Below are 21,036 nucleotides of genomic sequence, written 5' to 3'. Positions count from 1 at the left end.
CCCCCTGTGCTGCTGAGGGGAGGAGGTAGAGGAATCAGGAGCAAAGCTGAGCCTGGGAAGAAGGGAGGGGTGGGGGGAAGGTGTGTTTTTAAGATATGGTTCTATTTCTCATTATCCTACTCTGATTCAGTTGGTAACAAATTAAATGGATTTCTTTTTCCCCAAGTCGAGTCTGTTTTGCCTGTGACCATAATTGGTGAGTGATCCCTCCCTGTCCTTGTCCCGACCCATGAGCCTTTCGTTATATTTTCTCCTCCCCATCCCGCTGGGGGGAGGAGTGAGTGAGTGGCTGCGTGGTGCTTTGTTGCTGGCTGGGCCTGAACCACAACAAGGGAACATCTCTGCACATCTCAGCTTGCCTGGTAACATCACCTGTATGAACATTATAGCCCAGAGAAAACACCCTTGCTTGTATCTTTGAGCCCTGTGGTCCTACAGGTGCAAGAGTCATGTTGCTTCCCTGGGTAAGTCAGAAAAATAGCTACCATCAGTACCCACGGAGAAGCACCTCTTCCAAATTATGCATTCAGACCTGAGGAAGGCTCAGGCTATACATTCATTTATCATCTCATCACCAAGACAGAAGCCTCTCATCCCAGGATTAAGCCATCACCTGATCCTCCCCTCCAGGGGTACAGTCACAGGCCTCCAGCACCCGTGGGGCCTGGGACTACTTCTTGCTGCTGGCCAGTGGGTGAATGCTGGCAACCCCTAGCTATTAGTATTTCCAGTTTTGCCTGGTACAATCCTGTTTTCTCTCAGGCTTGCCTCAGGGCCAGCAGGCACTGCAGGGCTTATGGAAATTCTGCAGAAGCGGAAGAGTCCAGCCCCTGGTTTCCAAAATGAACACTAGAAGTTTCCTCCCGTTTTTTACTCCTGCTTTTAACAATGAGATAGCAAAGAGGATGCTGACCGGGATCACGTTTTAGGCCAAACCCCCAGCTTCTTCCCGAAGTGTCCGCAATGCTTGGCACGCGAATTGCAAAGCCTCTGAGCGGGGTGCAGGCAGCTGCCCGCGGCGAGCTGCCGGCGCCGCCCGGTGCTGCCGCCGCTCACGGGGAGCGCTTCTGCTTTTTGGCGCTTCGCTGAAAATTCGGGACTTCCCCGGCCCCCGGGGCAAAGGCTGCCCGTCCGGCCCCTCTCCCCAACGGCGCTTGCACAGGGTCCCACCACGGGTCCCAGCCCTCGCTGCGCCCCGCCGGAGCTTCACCTGGAAGCTGATCTGGGCTGCAGGCAGCCTGCGGGGTCCGATTAAATCCCAGCTGCCTCCTCCTCTCCACACCCCCCTCCACCTCCCCAAGTGAGGGGCTGTCTCCTAGCAGCCTCCTCTTCCCACGTAGGTCTGTTATCTCCGTTGGGAAGCAGAGAAGGTCTCCTGGACGTGTCGGCGTTCCCAGGACTGCTGGGATAAGAGGGCTGAAGGTGGTTGCTAACGACGGGTAGTGCCACCCCTCTGATAGGTGTCACCAGCTGAGCTGGTATAAAAGAGAGAGAGAGGATGTGTGCTCTCTGTGGGAAGCTGTTGGCGTGCCCTCTCCTGGTTGCTGAGGCGGATAAGCTCTTTGGCATTGACTGATTCTCTCTCTGCTAGCTTACAACTCCAGCCTGGGCAGGCACTCTTCACAATTCCAGTTAAAAAGTACTTCTGCTGGCAGTGACTAGCCATGAGCTTGTCTCACCTAAACAACAGAGCTGAGAGCCACTTTAGAGCCTCAGAGGAGCATGAACTGGAGGCAGTGGGGAAGAAAGCTTGGGACAATCCTGTTTACAATGGCTCCCCCTCTACCTCCTTGAAGATTCGAGCCATCTACAACCCCAAGTCCATCCTGGAGAATCCCTATGAGAACTTTGAAGAGGTGGAGGATCCACTGCCCTACCAGGAAGAGCAGAGCAAAGCTGTGGATGGGAAGACAAGTCCTTTCCTCAAGTGCTGCTTCTACATCTTCAGAGGCATCCGAGGTAAAGCTCTGACATCTCACTAGAAATGATTTACTAGCCCTCGGGAAGAGTGACGGTATTGGGGGGGGGCGGGGGGTGTGAGTGTGGGGATGCAGAAGGTAGAAACCCCACAGTGTCTATGTAGCCCAGGAACCTGCTCAACATGGACTAGCATTACTCTGGAGATCATCTTTGGCTGACCTGGAAGGAGCATCGTCATTCCATGTGCCTTGCTGTAGCTCCAGGGTCTGTCCTCTTACCTTTACTACAAGGTAGGAGGTACAGACAGACTTAGTGGTGTGCTCAGGGTCATGCAGTGAATCTGTTGGCAGAGCTTTGAACAGAACTTAGGTGTCCTGAATCCACAGGAGCCATCACTCTGGTGATGAGACTATTTTGTCTTTGTGTGCATTTTCTAGGTGGAGCGGTACTGGCCTCTGTGTTACAGTAACTGAAGAACTGATAAAAATACCCACCAGAGAAAATATAGCACTGTCAGGACTGAAATGCAGAGGATAACAGCAATGTATCAAATAAGGCTTTGCTTGAAGACAGCTGAAAGAAAGAGGTGCTAGTTTCCAGTTTAAAAGACAAAGGGGAATGAAATATTATGTAGGCTTATTCAGAGGCAATCAAAAACCTGGGAGCAAGTTAGGTCTCCTGTAAGGATACAGCCCTGGGCAAGAGCATTTGTTGAACAGTTTCTTACAGAGGGCATAAAGTCCTAGTACTGTAAAAACAGGGAAGACAAAGCAGGAAACTGTATTTCTTGTGGAAATTATTATTTTCTTGCCAATGTATCTTTTCTTCCTGACTTGGAAGGCAAGAACCTTTCTCAGAGCTGTACCCTCTAACAGTACATGTGAGTGAATAACGGTATAGCCTGGTCCTGAATTGCACAGCCCCTCTATGATCAATTCTTTCTTACTTGTCATTGCAGTTACAGTCTAACAATATTAATTCACATGGAAGCCAGAGCTGAGGCTTCAGATGTTTCTCCTGGCCAACGAGCAGTGCTGGGTGGGCTTGGTGGGTAATTACAGATTGCTCAGAGGCAGTGTATCCTTTACCTGTTTTATTCTGATATCCCTTCTTCTATGCATTGTTTGAGCCTTAAAAAGGAAAAACAAATCCATACTTTAACATCAAAATTCCATTTGTGAGATGCCAGGGAGCATACAAATGAAAATACCTGTCAGGACACTGCAGAATTTCCTTCTTCTATGACTGTTGCAGCAGTGTGTCCTGTCAGCAAGGGTGGCAAATAGGGTTGTAGGACAGACCAGAGCTGGGAAGATGAGATCCAAAGGCCAGTGCAGCCAGAAGAAAAGCCTCTAACAGCCTCACAGAGGTGGGGACTTTTTCCTTGAAAAATTTGCATCGTTCCTTTGCTTCTTTACTAGGTGCTTATTATTTTTCATTGCCTTTCCAAATATTGCTGGTTGTCCCCCTCCCCTTCCATTTAATCACCTTAGTGTCTCACATGGAAAATGGACGTAGTAAAGATAAATCGCTTAGCCAAGGACAGTTTGTGTTTTTTTCTTTCTTAAAAACCATTCCTTGGGACTACGTGTCCATAGCTCTTCAGGGGTACTGGTCATAGTTGGCTTATTGAGTTCTTTTCTTGTCCTCACCAGCTAGTGGACTGGACTACCGGTGAGTAGCTGCTGCTCCTAGTGCCACTGCTTAGGACTGTTTCTCTCTAAACCGTGTCCAAGCAACTCTGTGTCCTTTGGTTTCTGCCTGCCTCCTGCCACCTCAGCTGTTTCATGGCCAGCCTACAGACAGACTTTGCTGGGTATCTGGGTGGCACGGGGGCCGATGAGGGGCACCCAGCTTCTCACAGCCTTCGGAAGAGAATCTCTGGCTGTACCCGAGACCATGAGCTAGTCACTCACCTGGGTCAAAAGTCTGGTTTAAAAAGCAGCCTTGGAAGATAATGTAGATGTTGCCATTAATTCTTACCAGTAACTTGTTACTAGCAGGAAGGCAAGAATTAAAAACAAATTGCATTGATTGCCTGTTTTCTAGATTCTGGGTTTTTTTCTTTCCTCTGCCTTGTGAGAGTGCTGGATGGTCATGCAAGATACCATAAGGAAGCCTGGATGTCTTCTAGTCTTGAGTATCCTTCTACTCCAAACGTCATGTGCAAAACAGCTGCATCCCCAAGGGGGTAGGTGGTGCTAAAGGAGACACAGATGGGGATATGCTTCACGTATGAGGTGGTATATTTCCATGGCATGTTTCCTGAAGAAACAGCTGAAACCAAACCTCAACTGATACAGTTTCACAATTACTGGATGCACTCTAAAAGGGTACTGGACTAGCCTCATGGTCCTCCAGGTATAATTTTGGGCAAGTCTCTGAACCAAGTTTTCAAGGACATTTGAGTGTCCCTGAATTTAGGTGTTCCCGAGTACACTTCTACTCCCCAAGCAAAGAAAGCCTGTGTCTCTGTTCCCAACATGTGGATAGTAGGGGTTCCCTGCCTCATGGAAAAACAAATAAACGTGTTAAAAGATTGTGAGGTAGTCATATCTAGAGATGAAGGGGGTCATTTAAAAGTGACCTGAACAGATGGGTGGGTTGTTTCTCCTTGCTTTTCTCCATTGTAGAGATTCCTGTAGAATGTATGCTACTCTCCTGCACATGAGTTAATCCAGATCTTCTCCAGACTCTCATTTCTGTTGCTGGTCTGCCATGTCCAGAACAGGCTACTGGTTTGTCTGTCCAGGAGTGAGGGTGGATGCTGCAACAGTCACTATGGTAGCTGATGGTGCAAAAAGCTCTCTAATCTGTTGAGATGCCAAAGAGCTATCAAAAGGACAAGAGTAAATGTGCACAGACCACTGTATTGCTTTTGCTCGCTCCAAAGAAAAAAGCGCTTTGTCCTCTGCCAGAGATGACTTCAAATCTGTGGCCTTTGATCAGCTTTGATCCTGGCTTGCAGGAAGATGATTGTTGCATACTACTGGGGATGGGCATCAGGGCTGAGCTCTCTAGGAGCTGCAGAAAGCAGCAAGACTATGGGTATTATTGACATAGCCTCCATCACTGGGCTTTCAAGTGGAAGTTCTTATGCCTTTCAACTTCAGGAGCATTTCAGAAATCACAACAGAAAGCCATTACAAAAAGAACAAACAAATACACTAATGGTATCAGGCTGTTCATCAAACTCAAAATATCAAGGCTCCTTTTAAAGGAAGTGTTTCTCTCTTTTTGATCAAGCCTGGTGACCTTTAATGAGTTGCTTTCACTGTGTGAAGAAATTGGATCACTAGCTGGTGCAATTGGCATAACTGTATTGAAGTCAGCAGAGCTCCATTGATAGACATCCTAAAGATAATTTGGCTCTAAATTTTATGCTGAAAATATTGAGTTGGGTTATTTGATTGAGTCTTATGACCTACAAGAAACCTGCAAGAGTTTTTAGGTAAGCAAGGGAGAAATATTTGGGGCCTGATGGTTCAATATGCACTAAAATGACTAACAGTTGTAAAGCTAACATCAGATGCAGTTCCGCTGTGGAAGTCCTATCAGAAGGTCAGCTGTTGGCACGTGGATGACCGAGAAGAAATTTTATGGTTTCAAGAGTACTTGTGACAAAGACTGAATTGCTGCAAAGAGTAAGCTGAAAAACAGGCAGGAAAAGATCAGTCCATAATGAACTCAAACAGAAAACTGGAGAGTGATTTAGCAAAATCAGAAAGCCAATATATTTCAGTTTCAGTCAGCCCCAAATCTTTTGTTCATGCTGGAATGGCTCTTTTTAGAGGTTATTTAACACATTTTTACAGCTCTTAGTCAAGTTTTGAAATGAAAAGTGGTTTTGCCTTGAAAAGTGACAAAAATCCAACTCCCAACAGTGTTTGGGAACAGGTCTTCAGCTCCTCACATGGCCTTTGAGAATGGCCATCAAAACTCTCCAATTTCTTCTTTACACCCAACAGGTCTGTGGGGCACTACGCTGACTGAGAACACAGCTGAAAACAGAGAGCTTTATGTGAAGACCACACTGCGAGAGCTGCTAGTCTATATTGTGTTCTTGGTGGACATCTGTCTACGTAAGTAGCTGTCATATCTCATAGGTGTCTTTTCTGTGTGCAGCGTGAGGGGAACAATATGAATTTTTATTATTAGACTTCCTCACGCTGTTGTAGGTGTTAAATTTATTGTGCGTGCACTCCCTTCAGCAAGCAGGTATGTCAATAACCTACAGAATAGCTGCTGCACACAGAAGTAAAATAACTGACTATTGCTCTAGACCTAATTGATATTGGTTAGGTTTAAGCAGTATTTTCTGATCCATATTATCAGTTCTAGCCATTGACTCCACAGTCTTGGGAGAATCTGCCCCAGGGTCTTAGTTTCATAGCAAATGTTCAAGACCCAGAGAGCAATTCTAGAAACTTCCTGGGATCAGAGATGCAGGGTTCAGGGAGATTTTCCCCTCTGAGACTGGAGGGGTGGCTGAGGTGATAAAGCAGATGGCAGCTCACATTGTTGTTCTTGGGTGGATTTAATGCATCCCGTACTGAATGCTAATGGACTTTGTGTGGGTAGAACAATGGCTGTTTGTTTTTTGGGAAGGTTCATTCATTATCACAAATGAGCACCTGTGGCATGGGACAGTGAAGAGGATTATATTTCATGGACCCTATGGCAGGAGACATAGACAGGCAATACCAACCTGAGTTACTATCACACTGGCCCAGGGAGACAGTGCTTCAGTCACTCTTCCTAAAGAACCAAGACACACACACAGATGTACGTGTGGTCACACACTGACTCATCCAGAAGTGGGGGGGTGGGGGGTGTCTTGAATGTCAGCTGCTTTATTTTCGTGGTGCCCTTTCAAGAGTAGGACACGTTCTTAGTGATCACCATGATGGATGTTTTTCTGCAGGAAGGAGCACTGGAGAGTTGAAACAACATGTTCGTGGAAGTTAGAACCTGCTTCTGTTTGAGGTTTCTTGGTAGATGAGAACTTACCTGGAGCCTTCCACTTGGGAAAATGGGGTGGTCTCTATACCTTCATGGCTTCACATCAGAACTTCAAAATACAGATCATGGACTTTTGTTTCTGATAAAGAAAATTTCCCTCAGAAATTTTGTCTGAGGACAAAAATTGTTACCCAGGATGTTCAGTTGCATCACCCAATGGTCTTCTCTGGCTTCTAAACTCTTATAATCTGTCAGTCTGACAGTTTAATTTCTGGAACATGCAACAGATAAGTTTGTAAATCCCTAAGAAAGCAGAAAGTAATATGATTAGAGTTCCCAAGATTTCTTCTGTTGTGCCTTGCTCAACTTACCTGTGATAGTATAAGCTACACAGAAAGGGAATATATATTTATATCAGGCTCCAATATTCAGGTATAAGGGAGGACCCTCCTCTTGTCTGTTCTCTTAGTGACATATGGAATGACAAGCTCCAATGCCTATTACTACACCAAAGTGATGTCTGAGCTCTTCCTGCAGACCTCTTCAGATGGCCGTGTCTCCTTCCAGTCCATCGGCAGCATGGCTGACTTCTGGGTGGTGAGTACAAATTTGGTCCAGCATGGGGAGCCCTGGAAATCTCAGCTAGGCGGGGATATTCAGTTACCTCTGAATGTGCTACCTAGTGATTTCAGCAAGGCATTTTGCTGCCACAAGCTTTTGCCAGCTACTAGCAATAGTTACAATATCATTTGCATGCAAAATACCCACTGATTTAGAATGTAATTTATCCCCCTGAGCACTGTGGCCAGAATACTGGCTAGGCTAAGTGTTGTGTGTGCCCAGAAGAGTCCATTCCCCAGTAACTTACCAGCTAAACAAGCAGGACATAACAAAAAGAAATTGCTGTGATATGACGCTCATTGCACAGATAGGGAGTACCATCCTGGAGAGGCCAAGTGATTTAGTCCAGATTTCCTTGTGGTAGAAATGGCTTTGAATCCTACAGTCCAATGCCTTCATGCTGGTGTCTTAGTAATAGGCCTATGTCCATTTTCATGCACAATTGTGGGAACAGCATACTTAACCTGCCTGTAATTCATGCCTGGGCTGGTCTGATCTATAGATTCTTTATGAAGAAGCTGGATTAAAATTTGCACTGGCTTTTATCAAAGAGAATAAAGAGGGGAAAGGATGTCTGGGGTCTAATACATTTCTATCAAAGAACTGGTGAAGGAATAATATGAGCCACAGTGAATGCTGTTGAGATATTGCAACCACTTATCTCTGACAGTCACCCCGAAATTGTTTGTCAGTTAGCTTTGTCTTTTTCTGTCGTATTAAAAAAGTACAGCTAACTATGGCACTGTTGTTTTTCCCTCACTGTTTCCAGGGCACTGGCACACGCCATTTTCATGATTCACACCTCGTGCTAAGCCAATTCCTTGAGACTTGTGCTCACTGAAGTGGAAGGGACAAAGAGACTTGTAGGGCTCTTGTCTCTTCATTAGCCCAACAAGGTGCAGCAACCATATTACAGGCCTGTGAGGAGCCAACAACGACCCCGCTGCCCAGCATTTGTCTTCTACCACCAGCCCTGGTCTTTCCCCTCCTTAGCATACATCCAACACAAGCTTCTACTACTTTCCATCTTGGGGACTAGAGAGGGGTGGGTCAGGTCTTACTATCTCAAGCCCAGACTAAGAAAATTCCTCTGATGTGTGGGCTATGAAGAAGTTCTCCTCTCCCTCTCTTGCAGTATGCACAAGGCCCCCTTCTGGATAACCTTTACTGGACAAAGTGGTACAACAACGAGTCCCTAGCAGCACACAGCACCCAGTCGTACATCTATTACGAGAACCTGCTGCTGGGTGTCCCACGCATGCGACAACTGAAGGTGAAGAACAATTCCTGTGTGGTCCATGATGACTTCAAGGAGGAAGTCTCAGGCTGCTATGATGTGTACTCAGAAGACAAGGAGGAGAGGGTCTCCTTTGGGCTCATCAATGGAACAGCGTAAGTACATCTTCTGCTGTTCAGGATTAGAAAATCCAAATTAGTCTCTTGTAGTTAAAATAAGATCTGCTGAGCTGCAGGATGCCGGGGGTGAGTTTCTCACATAAGGCTGGAATTCCCCTTGCAGTCAGAGGCAGCAAGTCTTTTTTCTCTATCAATAAGGCCAAGTGTCTGTTTGAGGAAAAGCACAACAGAATGAGTGGCAGAGTGGGACCTTTTGGGAAAGCCATGAAAAATCCAGTGGAGAATTAGGTAGAAATTGTTGCCTGTTTTTAACAGGGTGAGGATGAAGAGAGACCTTTGGGATCAGATCTATTGAATAGATGATGCTATCTGCTTCTCTCCTGGATTTCAGCAGCCAGAGAGAAGGGAGTGCATCTCTTTCATCTTGAAAACCTATTTCTCTACAATAATTTGAGGTAGCTGTGGTTTAATAACTCTTTGCTTGCTGCATGAGTCTTGGTCTGAGAACGAGAAGCTGTTGTTCATAAGGAAATACGAGTGCAAGCGTGTTCTAAGCAGAGGGTTGAGTGCAACGTGGTAGAAGGCGATACAGCAGATCCTGGGAGTAACCTCCATGCAAACAAGACTGTGGCATAGCCAATGAACCAGAAGAATTTTCCATCCATAGTATCACAAGTCATGTTGTGTCATTGCTGGGAAGCACTAGATCAGAAATCTAACAATAATGAAGAACTGATGTAGGCTCAGATCTTGAATAGGAATTAAGTGTCAACTCTTTAATTAAAAACTGCTCGGTCCCTTGAAGATATAGTCTAATTTCTCCTGGCTACAAGGTCATATCCAGGCCTGGAGTGGTGATGCCTTTGCTTCTGGCTTGTCTGTTGCAGGTGGAGGTACCATTCTGAGGAGGAGCTGGGTGGCTCATCTCACTGGGGAAGACTAACCAGTTACAGTGGGGGAGGATACTATATAGACCTCAAGTTGACCAGAGAAGAGAGTGCTGAAGCCCTGCAAGTCTTGAAGGAGAAGTTGTGGCTGGATCGGGGGACACGAGTTGTCTTCATTGATTTTTCTGTGTATAATGCAAATATCAATCTGTTCTGCGTTCTGAGGTAAGCCAAATCTCACGCTTCTTCCTCAATGCCACAGTTTCTTAAAATGCAAATATTTTAATATGGTCCGCCGAGGGGTAGGACTGAGTGGTGTCAGTAGATATTGTATGGATTAGTAAGAAGACTTGGTCTTCCTGACATAACCAGTCACGCTTCTCTTCACCTTTCACCCTTTCCTATCATGGGCAGCGAAGCAGCAGAGATAAGGCTGCGTAAACACATGCACAACTCTTCCACTCATGGTTTGGTGGGTAGCTCATGCTCAGGTTTGATGCCTCTCAAAATTGTCTAAGAGCCTCTATCCCCCTGTTTGTAATTATCAGAGTTTTCTTGTCCCCTTCAAGGTTAGTGGTTGAGTTTCCAGCCACTGGTGGTGCCATTCCCTCCTGGCAAATCCGGACAGTCAAGCTTATACGATATGTCAGCGCATGGGACTTCTTCATTGTTGCCTGTGAAATTGTCTTCTGTGTCTTCATCTTCTACTACGTGGTGGAGGAGATTTTGGAGCTGCGTATCCACAAGCTTCAGTACTTCACCAGCATCTGGAACATCCTGGATGTGGTTGTCATTCTGGTAAGGATCCTTGCCCACTTTTGGGGGGGGAGCAATAGCAGAGAGGTATAAGAGCCAAAATAAATGAAGGAATGGGGAAACTGGTCTTGATAAGACAAGAGGTGGCACATGTTTTGCTTTTATAGCAATATGAACTAGTAGAGTAAATGGACACGTGCTCTTCTATCAGCTGTTAGGAGAAAATTATTTCCTTAGAGATGCCTGAGAGGCTGTGAAGTCAGGGCATCCTTAGCGCATTAAGACCTTATTTCCACCCCCCACTGGTAGACTGCAGTTGTGAAGTGTGATAGCAAGGAATTCTGTGACACTTTAATTTCTGTGGAAAGCATAGGTACAGTGGTCACTACAGACTCTTCCTCTTTGCAGCTCTCCATCGTCGCTATTGGATTTCACATCTTTCGCACCATTGAGGTGAACAGACTGTTGGGAGAGTTGCTGAAACACCCCGACACCTACGCGGACTTTGAGTTCCTGGCATTCTGGCAGACACAGTACAACAATATGAACGCAGTCAACTTATTCTTTGCCTGGATCAAGGTATTGTAGGGGATCTGGGAGGTGCCACGCCTCCAGTCTCAGACCTCTTCCTCTAGATAGCTTGGGGGTTGACTCCTCCATCCCTCTGAGTGAATGAGGGTAACAGCTACATAACAGAGGATTTTCCTCAAAGTCATATGCTCTGTTTTGCAGTAAATCCAGACAACTTTTCACCCTGCATTCTGAGGCCAGTTATTTGGAGATAGTGGACAGGGAGATGAGCTCAGATGTTGTGGTGTAAAAGTGGTTTTAGAAAATGCTGAGTACAATGTAAATTGTATCCTGTATCTATTTTAGTATTTTGGAGGATAATCTGGCAAACCATGTTTTCCTTTCATGACAGCCACCCAACAACTGTAAATGACTCGTCTGTTGGCATGGACTTTGCATTTCAACCAAAGCATCTTGGCATGGTGGAAAGCCACACTGTACTTGGGGCTCTTCATTAGCCTCAAGACATTTGTCCTTATAGCAGTCCCTCTTTATATTTTCCTTTGACACAGGGACAAAGTCATATGTTTATGATCCCACAGGAAGATGGTGGCACACCTGGGACAAATATCCTGAACATCAAGCCACCACTCCCCTAGCCTGGCTGCCTTCTCGGTGCTTTGGTACTATAGTGAACCTCTTGTCTTAGTAAGCATGCGCATATATGAGAGAGACTGACCTAGCTGATGGTTTGACCTAACTTTGTCCCTGTTCTTTCTTCTTGAAGATATTCAAGTATATTAGCTTTAATAAAACAATGACCCAGCTCTCCTCCACACTGGCACGTTGCGCCAAGGACATCCTGGGCTTTGCCATTATGTTCTTCATTGTCTTCTTTGCCTATGCCCAGCTGGGTTACCTTCTTTTTGGGACACAAGTGGAAAACTTCAGTACCTTTGTTAAATGCATGTAAGTGTATAAGTCAGAACCATACTTCCATCATTTCATCAAAAGAATTTTAACTGCTTTCCAACCTCTCCCCAATTGCAAATCTGAATGTCAATCAGACATTTGTTGTATCTCATTGTAATAAAGCCACAATGGTTAATAAGTCACTCACAGTCCTCCAGCTGTGACATCTTCATGGACAAAAGAACACAGTGAGAAAATCAAGGGTTACAGACAGATTTCTGGTTGTCTGGTGTTTATCAGTAGGGACATGAGCAGCTGATCCTACCAGATTTTGAGACTCCTTGCAGCCTTACAGTTTAATGGAAATCCCAGCCTTTTCATGGGAGCTTTTAGTGAGAAGTTTCAGTTTGCTGAAGCCTAGGCAGCTTTCCCTTGATGTGGAGTTGTTAGGCACATCAAGGGTACTCAACATGCAGAGTGGTTTAACATCTTTCTGCAGAAAAGCATCATAGCTCAGCTGATAATTTAGTTTCCATTCTGCAGGACCTTCTGTCACCTTCTCACCTGCTGTGGGTCCATAAAGGCAGTAGAATGGCGCTGTCTGACTGTCACTGAGACTTTGGCAAATTTGTGTTTTTACACACCAGCAGACGGCTTTAGGCCTAGTTAGGTTAAACTTCTCTGTAATTCTGGTAGTAAGAATGGGGTCTATCCCATTACAAGTGTTTTGAGGTAGGCTCAGAGTGTTTTGGGTTTTTTAATAAGGAAGAGGCCCAGATAGGAGCTCTGGAGTTTTGAAATTCTCTGGCTTCCAAATACACTTGCTGATCACATCGTTTCAGTGTCTGCACAACAGCTGCGTGAAAAGTTTTCTGTTTTTCATCAGATAGTGCACTTTAACTCAAACAAAGATTTGAAAAGAATACTCTTTGTTGCTACAGGGTTTTCACAGGGAAAAGCAGAAGTAATGCATTTGTTTTATCAAGATGATAGCTTTAAACACTGAAATGGAAAAGTCAGAAACTTCATTTTTATATTATTTATAAATATATCTGATTTTGATAAGATAGCAGCTCTACTTTGTTTCTGAAAGTTGGTAGTCATATAATACGCTAATTTTAATACAAATTCAGCATGTTTTCTAAAATATGCTGTGTAATGGTCTAAATAAGATTAAGTAGACATTTTCAAAGCAAAAGAGATAAAAATAATTTCTTACTGGAAGGAGACATTTCAACATCACTGAATTGGGACAATTTAAACCAAAGAAGAGGCAGCAATGCCATATTCCTCTTCCTTAGACCTGGAAAACATTCCCAGCTCCCTAAATAGTCCAAATGCAAGGAATCTGAAATGGAGCTTTGCATTTCTCAGACAGGATTTTCAGACTCTCAAGGTCCTTTTCCCTGCACATGACTTCACAGTCTGTGTGTTTTTGTCCGGTTTTGTCCGTTTTTGTCCTTTTTTTCCCATTGGAGGATATATTTTTTTTTACAAGGGTCATTTCACTGATCAGTTTCCAGAGAAGCCCCACAGTTAATGTATCAAGATACCTGAGATGGGGAATGACCAGTGGGTGGATGACCACGCACAGAAGGAGGTGTTGGGGAAGTGAGTTAAGAGATCCAATCTCAGACAATCCTTCAGTCCATGGGCCTGCTCAGGCAATGCACGATGTTAAGGGAGGTATCTGCTACAGCAGCGGTTTTCAGCCTGTGTTCCACAGACCTCTAGCATCCAGGTCCTGCCTTTAAGGGGTCTACAACAGATAACCGAGAGAAGCAAAATTCTGATCAATAGACTTAAACTTGCTTCATTATAGGGGCTATGAATTGCAAAAAGTTGAAGAGCACTGTCCAGTACTAAAATCCTTTCCACAGCCTAATGAACTGTCTTGCAAGAGAAGGCTTCAGTGAGTCAAATGCCTTTATAAGGGAAAACTCAGGTTGTTTTGGTTTTAACTCCTGTTTAGACCAAAACACACTTTGGACAACCAGAAATCTGTGTGGAAACCACGTTTTACTTTCCAGCCAGCTCTTGCTCTAACCAGCTCAGCTTGTTCACCCCTGAAATACTATGGGTACCTTCTACTCACCAGTCAGACTGAGTGACTTAGACCCTGCTCTGGCTTGTGCCTGTGACCATCTGGGCTGCAGGCAGGTTCAGGGTTCACCTCAGGACTGTCTGAGGATGTAGGATAAATGTATGTGCCTTTGTGTGACCTTGTGCTCTTTCTCTCCTCCAGCTTCACCCAGTTTCGGATCATTCTCGGTGATTTTGACTACAATTCCATTGACAATGCCAACAGGGTCCTTGGGCCTATTTACTTTGTCACCTATGTGTTCTTTGTTTTCTTTGTGCTCCTGGTAAGCAAGAAAGACCTACTTGTTCCCGTATTGACAGCAGTGTTTGAGACCCCTCCTGATAATCCCTGAGTTAGGCACAGTGCAAATGCTTAGAGAGGAAGGAAGTTTCTGTTACTATAGCTTTGCAGTGCAAATAGACCAAAGTAGAAAAAGAGCATGTCATTGCAACTGGGGATTTGATGATCAGGGCGATTAAGGACCATATTCACATCCTTTAAGGTGAAGACTAAAACTGACTGGGAATACCGCTGATGTGGTAGCTGAATTCAAGGGGATCAGTTCAGCTGCTTTGTAGCAGGCAGTGAACAAAGCATGGGGGACAGTCTCTGGCTTCCTAGGCAATGGATGCAGAGGGATGCTCATAATGACCAGGTTAAACACCCAGTGCCAGGAATCCAAATGTAACCTAAGATCTTGCAGGAGAGGCTACCAAAGATGGTATTTGAGCTGGGAACAAATGTACCTTCAGCCACTGCTTTAACTGCAAGGACCTCCACCCCAGTGAGAAAGCACTGTGTGGCTGAAGTGGGCCTTCCCTTCACCCACTTTAATTTGCCCAAGGGATACCCCATGTGGAAACAGCCCCTTGTTTAACTAAGCCCTACACGTCTGTGCCTGTCTCTTGTGGCTTCAGCTGCTGGAGCAGGCAAGATGCCTCATGCTTGTTCATCTCTCTTCTTCCCCTTTTTCTAGAACATGTTTCTGGCCATCATCAATGACACCTACTCAGAAGTCAAGGAGGAGCTTTCAAGCCAGAAGGATGAGCTGCAGCTCTCAGACATCTTGAAGCAGGTGATGAATAGTGAAAGCTATGCTACTTTCTAACTAAATTCTGAAGCATTTTCTGGAAGTCCCTGACCTATGTGGAATTTACTAGAGAGAAACAGTGGTTGCCAACTCCAGATCCACCTTCTTGGTGCACACAGGAGCCACAGTTCCCTTCTGGGATAAATCAAGCTGCCAGAGCCTTTGGCAATGGGAAGATGAGAAAGCAGGGGTTGGATGAATCCTGTTACTTGAGCATGCTGGTAGTGTTTCTGAGAGACTTTTCTTCCCAGGATAGTCTCTAGACAAAGTTCTTTCAGTCCTTGATAGAGTGTACTTTGATCAATAAAATGGCAGGTCCTATTTTGCTAAGCTGAGCATGTTACAGTGGTGCAAATCTAGTGGGTTACATCTGGATTTCCCACGGGCAAATTCCAGAAAAGGTCCTGGAAGGTCACAACTCTCTGCTGTGGGACCAATATTCTGCAAAGAATAGTATTTGAGACATCATCTTAAACAGCTAATGACTGGGAAATCAGATAAAGGGAGAGTCGGGAGGGAAAAGCAGAGGGCAAACTTTGTCATGGAGACCCTGGCTACCATGTTGGTGTCGCTTTGAAGGCGTGATCCTAGTTTAGAGGTGGAGCTCATTCAGCAGTGTTGTATTTTTGCTTCTGGAAAGCTTAAAATCTCCCTGTATTACTTAGCATCTGCTCACCCATATTGCATTGTCCGCTCTGCCCTATTTTTCACTGTTCTGCCTGCATGATTCTGTGTCCATTTGCACCTTTGGTAACAGAGCTACAACCGGACGCTCATGAGGCTGAAGCTGAAGAAGGAGCGGATTTCCGATGTGCAGAAAGCACTGCAGAATGGAACGAAAGAACTAGACTTTGAAGACTTCAAGAACAGCTTGAAGGAGTAAGTGAGTCAGCTTGCGGGATGCCTGCTTAGCCCTTTCCCTTGGTAATACAGGTAACTTAAATTCTCTGGTTTTCAAGACTGGGAGAGCAGTTAGCTCAGATCTGGGCAGTGTAAGACTCAATAAAAAATAGTCATCTTTCCTCACATGTTTAATCTCCTGTTCTAAATAGGTTTGTGTTACTATCTCTTTCCCATTTCGGATGTTTAGGTTTGTCACTGGCCAGAGGAAACAATACACTGATTTCAAAAGGGGTGTTCCCGCACTGTTAGAGCTTAACAGTGTAATTCAGCGCTTTGAGCTTTCTATTCTTTTGCAGACTGGGCCATGCAGACCATGAGATCACAGCAGCCTTCTCCAGGTTTGACAAAGATGGCAACCACATCCTTGATGAAGAGGAGCAACAGCAGATGAAGCATGACCTAGAGGCAAAAAGGGTAAAAAAAGGGCAAGGAAAGAAACCCTCTGTTTGGTAGGGATCACTCCAAAGTGGCCTCAGGAATCTTTGGGTTTGTGTTATAAACTAAGCAGGCAACTCAAATACAGCTCCAGCTCTGTCTGGATAGCAGCTGAATATATCACTGCCTGTGAAACTCTGTGTTATTCACAGTGAAGCTGACACAGAGTTAATATCCAACTTTGCAGGAGTTTCTTTATCTGTCTTCTAGGCTGCTCTGAATACAGAGATTGAAAATTTGGGGAAATCCTATGGTGACAACAACCTGGATGAGAATCTGACCTACACGGAAGCAAGGAATAACCACGCCAATAAGGCCAGCTGGGTCTCCAAAGAAGAGTTCCAAGTGTATGTTTGTGCTGGCTGTAGTTTAATCCCTCTGCAAATGAGGGGTCTGATTCCCTGCTGCTTTCTTCCTTGATGTAACTGTTTACACTGCTGCTGAGCAGGTTCAGTGAGATCTTGTCCCTTTTCATCTTGCACACATGTAAATGAGCAGTTCAGGAGAGAACTGGGACAGTTCTTGTAATGTAGTTTGCTTGTTCCTGTAAAAGATTGAGTTAAGAAGTTTTGCTTTCTGCCTCTTGAATAACCTCTGCAGCTGGCCACAAGCAATATGCTGTCATGTTTCAGGTCAGAAGGTAGCCTGGATAACTGGGCCAGGGGAAGCTGATACCGTTACAGAAGGTCCTGTGGGAATAAATATCCTTGATTTATAGCCTAGTTGGCCTTCATCCTCCAGGTCTGAGAATAACACTTGGCTGTTTCTTCCACAGGAGGAGCATGGGATAAATACAGCACAGAGAATCAGGAGGTCCTGATTCTGCTACTGAGAAACACTGAGCAATCCACATAGGGCCATATCAAAGGAGAGGCAGGTGCAATATTTAATAATGGGATTATACTGTGGCTGGACTGTGATCCAAACTGATTGGGATCCATCCTAGCAGAACCACTGATTACAGATGAAAACACAGTGTAGCAGGGAGTTACATCTTCAGTGGGTATGAATCAATTATCTGACGTGGAGCATTCACCCCTGTTTGAGGTCTGGCCCATTGTCCGTGAGATGGCTGCTGCAAATCCTACTGTTCATCACAAGAAAAAGCTTGCAAATGCTCTCCATGTCTTCCCCAGCCTCCTGCAACGTGTGCTGCAACTGGAACAGTCCATAAACAGCATTGGCTCCAAGATTGATGCAGTGGTGAGCAAGCTAGACGTGCTGGAAAGAAACAAGCTGAAGAGGAAGGACCTGTTAGGCAAACCACTGGGTAATGTTAGCAAGGTTGGTAGCCCTCCACTGTGCATTTGAACCAGCTTCAGGGCAGGTGACCAGTCCTGCTGTGTGAAAGGGCCTGGTATCATCTTTGCTTTTTCCAATCCCCATTGACATAAGACAAAAAGGGTTGGGCAGGGTCAGCATTTTGTATGATCAAGCCTTTTCTGTTCCAGCGAGGTGAGACAAAGCCTCTTGCTTTCATGTCCCTCCAGCTAACCACGGTACCTTTAAACACACCTTCCAGCTCCTTTGAGGCCAAGCTTATTCCTGTGGCAGTGGATGCAATTCACTTGTCTTCAGCTGCTTTGTACCTACTTATCCTCAGACATAAAAAAATCATACTGTCGTTCTCAGCAAGAGCAGCTCATGACAGTGTTGTGGACGGTGATCTTAACATCATCTTGCCTGTGGATTATTTATCACACATGAGGTGGAAGACTGTTAGCGGTGTGCCCATAGCATCTCATTGCAGAATTGTGACTTTTGCCAAAGACTGCCCATATCCAGTCAACCAGCATATTTTGGGTCTTCAGCTTTAAAGTCAAAGGCAGCAAGGCATGTGGGAGCCATGTCATTACGTCATGTTTTTATGGCTTCAATAATGAGAGTCGCCAAACAGCACAAAGTGACCTAGCTGAGTCAGGAAGAAGCCTCTCTTTCGCAGAGTAGTCTTGGGATCCCTTCCCATCTGAAAGAGTGCTTTGGGGGGTCCTACTTGTCATGTGAACATGCCTGAAAGCTTATTTGAGTGTTTTTTTGCAGATTTGCTTTGCTGCAGCATTTCTGTGAATGTTCTCGTAGAGGGTGAAAAGGGATGAATCTCTCCTCATTTGTCTAATGCTTGAATGTGCATTCATCAGTGTATGGTAGCAAACAGTATATTAGATCTTTAACAGACAGGCAGGCTTGTACTAATTTCTGGAAGAATGTGGGAAGATATTTAAGTAGCATGCACACCTTGTCTCCCTCCTGGAGTGTTGCTAGACTTCTTCGTAGCTTGCTAACATTGCAGGTTACTCTTTCTTCTGGTTCACAGGAGGAAGAACCCAGTCAGGAAGAGCTGCTCCCCCAGAGCCTAGACCAGCTGGGGAAAGAAGAAGCAGAACGTTGGGGGATGGAACACATACGGGGAAACAACCTGAGTTGCAACTCTTCCCAAAATGGGGTCTATCCCATCTTGCCCAGGTCAAGTGTGCCAGGGTCTCAGGTGCCCAAGAACATCCAGCCACAGTCTGATGTGCGCTTCTAGCGAACAGCCCAGTGCTCCCAGTCTGGATCCCACAATACTAAGTCACTGTCAGTTGTTTCCCCACTGTTACAATAATCTGGACAGCTGGACACAGACACCACTGTTGCAGGAACTGGTGATGTGAAAAATCAGGGATGCTCTTTTCCAGTGTAATGATGTGTAACGTCACAGAGCTAGAACTTCTGCCCCCCGCATCTCTGGAGTAGGTGGAAATTTGGAAGCAGGTGATGTATTAGGTTTCTGCCTCTGAACAGGCCAATGCAAAGTCTTTTATCTATCCTCTCCCGAAAAGTAGAGACCTCAGAACTCTGTGAACACTTGCGTCCAGAGTGGCACATTGCAACTTGTTCCACACACACACAATTTTCTGCAGGACAAAGATGTGGTTATCATGTAAACAAAGCAGAATATAATCATTAGTGTGAGATGCAAAGGAGAAATTTAGTTGTTTGTGTCTACCTGGTTACCAACAGTTTTGTTCTGTTGTAGTTTGTTTCCAGAATGCTTTGGTAACCCTCTCTGTACCTTAGATTCAGATGTTGAGAAAAGAGGATACTAACACCTAACTCCGGATAACTAAAAAGAGAGTTGACTCCCATTGTAATTGGGAGGAGAAATGAAATATCATAAACGGAGAAGCAGTTGTTACTGGTAGAGTCCTAGGCCTGAGTGTTAGGGAACAGAATTCTGGTTGTATGGTTTCTAACACAGCTGCTGACACTAAGAAATCTCTTTATGTTGTCTATTTTCACACTCCTTAAATTGCATTTCAAGGTACTTCACAAAACTAGCACCATATTTACGAAGTTGTGATGCTTCTCTTTTTTTGTCAAGGAAACAATTTGGTTTGAAGTTGTGGGTGCTGACACCATTTCAGTTGAAGAATATTGTGAAAATGAGATGAATGTCAGTTTTTCAACCACATGCAAAATACTTCTTTTCCAGGCATTTTTCACTTTGCTGAGACTTCTCTTTCCTTGTAGTTGGTGCAGACTATTGCTGCTTTTACAGGACCACTGTAAATGTATTTCAAATATCTTAATCACTGGTATTTCACAATAGTTAACCTCCAATAGGGTCTGTAGGCTTAAAGCCAATAGAAATGTGAGTTGTACCAGACCACTGCTAACAACTCTCATTAGTGCTACACTGTTTAGTGTGCTATGCAGTGCAGTGATAGGTTTAGTGGGGACCTTGTGCAGTGGCATTTTGTATTGCCACCTTTTTAAGATTGATGTGTCGCTGTATTCTGGGCTTGAAGAATGTGCACAGCCCCTTGCAGTTAATGAATCGGGTGCTCTGCGTATTGAAAGGCACAGAGGAAGGTTCTTCCTTAAATTCATCTGTAAGACCTTGTTTTAGATCCTGGCTCAATAGCAGACTATGGTTACTGAGGCCTAGTTGCAAAATCAATAATATAGGCTGCTCTTTTGAAGTCTCTGAAGGAGTGCCTGCCTTTTCCACAGACTCAGAATATTGGGTGAGGTCCTGAGTCTGCATTACTGCATAGATATCAAATACTTGGGATACTGATCTGTGAAGAACTAAGTCTGGCACCACGGGAGAGATCCAAGCAGCAACTGTCTGCTTCAGGGGGTCGATCCTGTGCTGATAGAGTCAGTGGAAGATATGTTGCTGGCTGAGGCTCAGCTCCTTAACATAGCAACAACCACTGTGAGGGCAACAGGATCCTGAAATCAGGTCCTGCCAAAAAATGAAGGTGAAAGTTATTATCTGTAAGGCCTGGCTTTATGAAGCCTCAGATTCCTCACAGGAAGAATGTTGCTTGGTTGTTCTGCTCAACAGAAAAGGTGGCACAAGACCTCCCTCTTTGTATTGCCCAGTGTTTCTGTTCCTCTCCTGAGCTGCGCCAAACACCCACAAGACCAGCCCCACAGATAACTCGCCCACTGAGGCAGGGATGCTGCCGTCACTGTGCACCGGGAGGCAACCTCCATCCACCACCCTGCTCCTTTCTGCCCACCCTGCTCCTTTCTGCACAGGGACCCCCATAAGTGTCAGGGAAGGCAGGTGAGGCAAGAGGACAATGGTGTGGCAGCTGGGCTCAGATCCA

The 21,036-nt window shown here is 45.1% G+C and overlaps 1 protein-coding gene across 1 annotated transcript; it reads left to right on the top strand.

Moving 5' to 3' along the window:
- The first annotated feature begins 1,663 nt into the window (after positions 1-1,663).
- PKD2L1 (polycystin 2 like 1, transient receptor potential cation channel) lies at positions 1,664-19,672 on the top strand. Its single transcript, XM_050899039.1, has 15 exons — positions 1,664-1,959; positions 5,889-6,002; positions 7,352-7,479; positions 8,639-8,895; positions 9,747-9,971; positions 10,316-10,544; positions 10,911-11,081; positions 11,800-11,981; positions 14,170-14,290; positions 14,984-15,082; positions 15,855-15,976; positions 16,297-16,414; positions 16,646-16,782; positions 17,572-17,719; positions 18,750-19,672. The coding sequence occupies exons 1-15, from the start codon at positions 1,665-1,667 to the stop codon at positions 18,960-18,962; spliced, it is 2,559 nt and encodes an 852-aa protein (XP_050754996.1). The 5' UTR covers position 1,664; the 3' UTR covers positions 18,963-19,672.
- Positions 19,673-21,036: the final 1,364 nt, after the last annotated feature.

The sequence above is a fragment of the Gymnogyps californianus genome, chromosome 6 (assembly GCF_018139145.2).
Source record: "Gymnogyps californianus isolate 813 chromosome 6, ASM1813914v2, whole genome shotgun sequence".
Classification (NCBI taxonomy): domain Eukaryota; kingdom Metazoa; phylum Chordata; class Aves; order Accipitriformes; family Cathartidae; genus Gymnogyps; species Gymnogyps californianus.
Note: the sequence above shows the minus strand (reverse complement) of the source record. Positions and strands in the feature narration are given on the sequence as shown.